Source organism: Protopterus annectens, chromosome 13.part0, assembly GCF_019279795.1.
Source record: "Protopterus annectens isolate FY-2018-M chromosome 13.part0, PAN1.0, whole genome shotgun sequence".
Taxonomy (NCBI): domain Eukaryota; kingdom Metazoa; phylum Chordata; order Ceratodontiformes; family Protopteridae; genus Protopterus; species Protopterus annectens.
In genome coordinates this window covers 229,287,713-229,293,712 of record NC_056747.1, presented here as the reverse complement: position 1 = coordinate 229,293,712, position 6,000 = coordinate 229,287,713, and the positions used below count along the sequence as shown (strand labels likewise).

The 6,000-nt window shown below is 33.5% G+C and overlaps 1 protein-coding gene across 1 annotated transcript in view; it reads right to left on the bottom strand.

The window, feature by feature from the left end:
* Positions 1-211: 211 nt before the first annotated feature.
* Positions 212-6,000, bottom strand: part of LOC122787187 (mast cell protease 1A-like) — a 60,350-nt gene continuing 54,561 nt past the window's right edge. The window contains exon 5 of the mRNA XM_044053774.1: positions 212-1,414. Within this exon, the coding sequence (XP_043909709.1) occupies positions 1,271-1,414 (144 nt within the window). The 3' untranslated portion in view covers positions 212-1,270. The remainder of the gene's footprint in view (positions 1,415-6,000) is intronic.

Sequence of the window (6,000 nt, the reverse complement as noted above, 5' to 3'; positions counted from 1 at the left end):
GAACTACCATTTTGTCAACTATGAACTATTAATACTGGGACAAAATGTATTTTTCCTTGAAAGAAAATAATAAAACTGAATTTCTTTCCTTATTCATGATTTTGTTCATGTCATGATTGTATCAAAAGATTAGAAAAACACGCAAAGCACACCAGATAATCTACAATTCCATGGCTTCAAGGAGCCTATCATCCTCCCAGAGAGAGAGAGAGAGAGATCAGTGGCTTAAACCAATTATTTCCTCCACAATGCAGTCTTGGCCAGTGATAATTTGTTGAAAGGATGTAGGAAAAAGCTGAAGATTAAGAAAAAACATGAAATAGGGAGAAAAAAGTAACCTGTATAGTATGGAGGGGCCACGGTGGGGTTCTCCCACCTTGTGAGCACTCAGAGATGCAGGAAGAGAAGTACAGTGTTGAGAGAGTCATTGATCCTGTTGCCAAGGGTTCCATTTCACCTAAGTCCAGCCCAGCTAACAAATACTAATATTTATGTATCACAGCCAGACAACACACAGCTCATTCTACGGCTTGTAAAGTGTTGTTTTAATGTCATTTACAAGTACATATAATGTGCTGTGTGATGCATGAAACAAAATCCCAGGCAGTGCTACTCCTAATATATATCTCATGCAAACCACGACTCAAGGTGTTAATTAGTAGACTGTTAAGGACAGACTCTGAGGATCCTTGGAACTATTGTCCCCTTACTCACTATCTTTTCTTTGTTGAATCCAGAGGAATAATTTAGACACAAGCTGCCACAGATAATAGACGTAAACACACACAAAACTGCATTTTCTTTATTTAGATTATTGCTTGGTTATAGCTAATTATTTGAGGCCTTTGAAAGTTTAGCACTTTTTCACAGTTGGAGGAACTTCCTTGAGTTTTAAGGAGACTCACCAATTACACCTAAAACCCAAATATCTGTACAGCACCTTCAGTACCATTGTCACAAACGTCTCCAGCTGTAAGTATTATTACTGTTACTGCTGGTATTAGCTTTAGTACTGATACTGCTGCTACTGCTAATATTACTGATCCCACTACTGTGAAAGAAATTCAGTTTTATTATTTTCTCTCAAGGAAATAATACGATTAATAATGCTGCAGCTAGTACTATTGTAACTACTACTAGCATTGCTGATATTACTACTGTTGGTACTATCAAAAGCAGAAAGCAAAATGCCTTGCAAGGAAATCACATGTTACAGCACCAGTGATAAGCTTTTTCAGATTGGCTGCCATTCAACTGAAGAAAACAGGTTTCATTGGCTGGCTTCTCCCATGATGTCACTAATCCACGAGTAGAATGATGAAATACGTGTATAAATTCCAGGTGGGCACTTTAAGCCGAAAGACACAATTCCTTCTGCTATACCATTACAGACCAGTGGTCCACCAGAGTCACCCTGTGTTAGAGAAGAGAAAATTATAGCATTAGAAAAAAAAAACATTACAAAAGCAAAAACATAAATATACTGCAAGGATTTTAAAAATACAAATAAAATAGAAACACCCATGCTATCATATTGAATGTGTCTAATGTACAGAGATTTCTTTTGTATTAATTATTGCAGATCTCAGTTTTCCTGTAAGCTATTTTATTTAAATTTTTTGTAAATTAATTTAACTTCTAACAAATGATTATTCTAAAATAAAGAAAAAACTTTACTGGACTACAAAAGTGTTTTGTGAGGGGAGAGGTAAAATAAACTGCAGTCACTAGGCAGTGACAGTCACTGATCCGGAGTCCTGCAAAAGGGATGAATGTATGAAGACATAAGGCTGAGTGAGATGCCTTGTGAAATTGTTGCTGGTTTAGCCAAAGTATCATACTCCACATCTAGAATTAATTTTTAAAAAGTATGCACATCTAATGTTCCAGAGTTCTGTCTGTCTCTATCTCTCTCTCTCTCTCTCTCTATATATATATATATATATATATATATATATATATATTATATTCCTCTGAACATTTTCAGTGATTTCACATCATGTTTTAACTTTCTACCTTCCACTCATCAAAGTAGGAGGGTGGCAATTTGGTAATGATACAAACACAAACTCAGGCAAGGCTTCATTCAGTTGACATGTACATTTTTTTAAATATTTTTATATTATTCCCTTAAAGCATAATTATAGATATTGGATGTGGTGTGCAGGCGTATGTACAGTATGGAGTCAAACTCACATAACTGCAAGGTGAGATTGTGGCCATGCTGCTATCAGACCTTCTTACTTGACATGTTACAGCAAAAGCACCTCATGTATTTTAACAGTGGAGAGGGTAAAGAGTTAATCAGATGTTCAGAAATACCCATACACTGGCTAGCTTGCACCATTCTAACCTCCTTCCTGATATGAAATAAAGCACAGAGGACCTTAGGTCTTTGCACCACTCAGATGACAATAATGTCTTCTTTCAATACATCTAAGGCAAGCAATGCCCTTATTTATGCATTCCAAAGTGCAACTCTGCAAATTAATGCATTATACTGGGTATACAAACTGTCTGAATCTGTCTCTGAAGTTTTAGTTCTAACAACTACTTTCAAATATTCTGCCTTTCTCTTTTTCAATCTGTCTCTCTCCCTCTCTCTCTCTCTCTCTCTCTCTGTGTGTCTCTGTCTGTCTCTCTCTCTCTCTCTCTATCTGTCTCTCCCTCCCTCTCTCTCTCTGTCTCTCTGTTCCTCTCTCTCTATCTGTCTCTGTCTGTCTGTATTTCTCTCTCTCTGCCTTGTGTTGTCTGTCTTACGTCAGTCTCACTCATCCTTTCTTCATGGATTAGGTGATTTCTGATATTGTCGTAAATCAGAATATTTAATAACCCATCCTCAAAACTCAGAATGATTTTACATATAACATAGGTAGTTATGGACAACACCCTTTACAAAATCTAACTCATTCTTACTCTTTATTACTCAGAGAATAGATATATAAATATATATATATATATATATATATATATATATATATATATATATATACATGCATACATACACCAATTAAAAAAAACATTTAATTCTTGATAAAGAAAAGAAAAACTTTGGTTGATAAATTTGGGAGATATTTAGAATCCAAGTTTGAGCAAATATACATGTATATATATATATATATATATATATATATATATATATATATATATATATAAATGTTTAGTTATGTTTTATATATAATTTGTGTGTTCAAAAATAATTAAATAATTTTCCTCCATTTTTGGATTTAATATATATAATGCTATTTTTAACATTACAAAAATAAAGATTCTCCCCATTTTTTGCATTGATTGTATATAATGCTATTTAACATTGCAAAAATAATTAATGTTCCCTGTTTTTTTATTTAATGTACATAATGCTAATTTAACAATACAAAAATAATTAATTTCCCCTATTTTTGGATTTAATGTATATAATGCTAATTTAACATTACTATATAGTCTACATCTTTATGGTGTTTATTATGGCACATCATGTGACTGTGGAGTTTGCCTTTATATGTTATCTTTAATGGCTGTGTTTTAGATTATGCACCAAGAATGCTATAAGCAAAGCAGCAGTCTTTATTTGTGATTTTGTGTTGTGACTTATCCTAATAAACTGATATGGATGTACACTTCAATTTCTGAGTGTTTGATTTTTTTTTTTCAAACTTTAAAACACAGCAAAAGTGTAGCTTTACAATCAGACTCAGAAAACCATCAGAAAGAATAACGCTAAGAGCAAGAATCCAAGAACCTGCCAACAAAGCTTCAGCACTTTCATCATCAGAAGTCCTGCTTGTCTAAGGACAAAAGTGCTAAATGAGCATCCTGTTTTAAACTTTGTTTGGGAGTTCTTGGACTTTGGCTCTTAGCGTCATTCTTTTTGATTACTTCAAACCATCCTTTAGTCGATTACTGTGAACAGAAGTAGTAATGACTGAAGTTATGTAATGTAATGTCAAAGAAAAAAAAAAAAGCAGCCTGACATAGGAAGAACATCATTATATCATTTTGCATGATTTACAATGTCGACCAAATTTATTTTCATGATTACACTATTCAAACTTTTGCATATTCAACACTGTTATGGTTGTAAGCATGAATTCAGTTAAAGGAAGTTTTGATGTAATATCATGGAATTATATAGATATATTTAAGTAAATAGCTAACTGCATTTCTATTTATATTAGCTTCAGATATGAACTATTTTAGAGTAAATCAGTGTTCATTCTACAGTATTTACAATTAAGTAAATAACCAGTATTTTTGTTGCAGTATGTTCAGGTATGAATGAAGATGTTTTAGAAAAAGTCACAACTTATTCTCGAAAGACTGCTGCTATTTTAATAGCATTCATCAATGAAATTTCTTCTTCAGAAATTTAGTAGACCACAACTTGGCCACACACACACACACACACACACACACACACATATATATATATATATATTTATATATGGGTGTGTGTGTGTTGTGTATATGTATACATATATATATATATATATATATATATATATATATATATATGTGTGTGTATATATATATATATATATATATATATATATATATATATATATATATATAAAATCACATTATATTTCCATTGCATTTTCTTGATGAAACAAGAAGAAAAATAGCTCTCTAGTTCTTGGTTTCCATGCATTTTCTGCCTCCCCTCCACCCCTCTGTTCATTCATAACCTTTCTTCACCTATCTCATGTTTTCTTGAATGTCTGCAAAGGTGCCCTTCCAATATTCAGTTTCATGAGCTGATGCATCTCTCTCTCTCTCTCTCTATCACTCTGTCTAGAAATATTTTTGCATATCCGAGGAGTATTTTGTCATGCAGTCTGTTATCTATGTCCTCTCCCCTCTTGTCCTTCTATGTCAGTGTGATCCTTTCACATCTCCATGAGATCATTGTGTGTTCCCATATCATATCCCACCATCTATTGTTGTTTTTAGTGAGAAGAGCTCCAGTTCCTTTGATGTGTCTCCTATCATTTCACATTAGTTCCAAACACCCTGCTAGTGGCTTTCCTCCTGACCGCTTCAGAAGCCTGATGTCCATCTCCTTATATGACCTCTAGAACTAAAGATAGTAAGTTCCCATTGCAAAATATCCTGAGGAGGGAGTATGAGAAGGTATTAATAATTTCTTGAATTTTTAGTTTTACTAAAAGTGATGAAAGTACAGCACAAGAAATTAAAAAAGGCTTTTATGCCAGAGGCTGGAGGTGAGGCTCCCTTCATGAATTGAGGGGGAAACTGGGCATACACAGCATTGAAAGCTGTTTAGTTGTATGGATACAAACCAGTTAGAGTGACAGCAGTTTTTTTAATGAGAAAATTGATTTGGCCACATGGGGATTGGCTTAGTTACTTGCTAACATATGCAACTAATTATGAGAATTTTCAGAATTTTTGCATAGAAATATTTGCATAAATATTTTATACACCACATAGACTAAGTAAAATATTACCAGGAGTTATCTCTATGTGTTGTAGGGTGGGGTGGGCATACAAGAGAACTATGGTCCTGTCCAGATTTAAATGTGATGTATAAATTATTTTATAGGTGCTGCTTGACAGAGATTTCTCACTTAAAGAGTTTATTTTTGTTGGGTTATTACTGCAGTTGTATATATGTAAGAATAAAAAAAGTTATTTTAAATATACTTATGATAACTGCAAAAAAAGCAATTACTAAAAGATGAAGGACAGATATGCTCTCTACTGGGATGATATGGTGCATTTCATTGATGAGTTACATCATATGGAAGAACGTATAGCAAAGAAATCCTAGGATTTGGAAATATTATCACTGACAGTAGTAAATGGCAATATGGGAAAGCCAGTTATGATGGCAATCAGCTGTGATTCAGAGATGCAATAAACCACATAGAGAAATACCTCATTACCAGTTAAATATTATATATCTGAAATGAGCACTATAATCTCAGACCTGGTCATGCTAGTGTTCTCCTTACCAGCCCAACACATTGTGGTTGC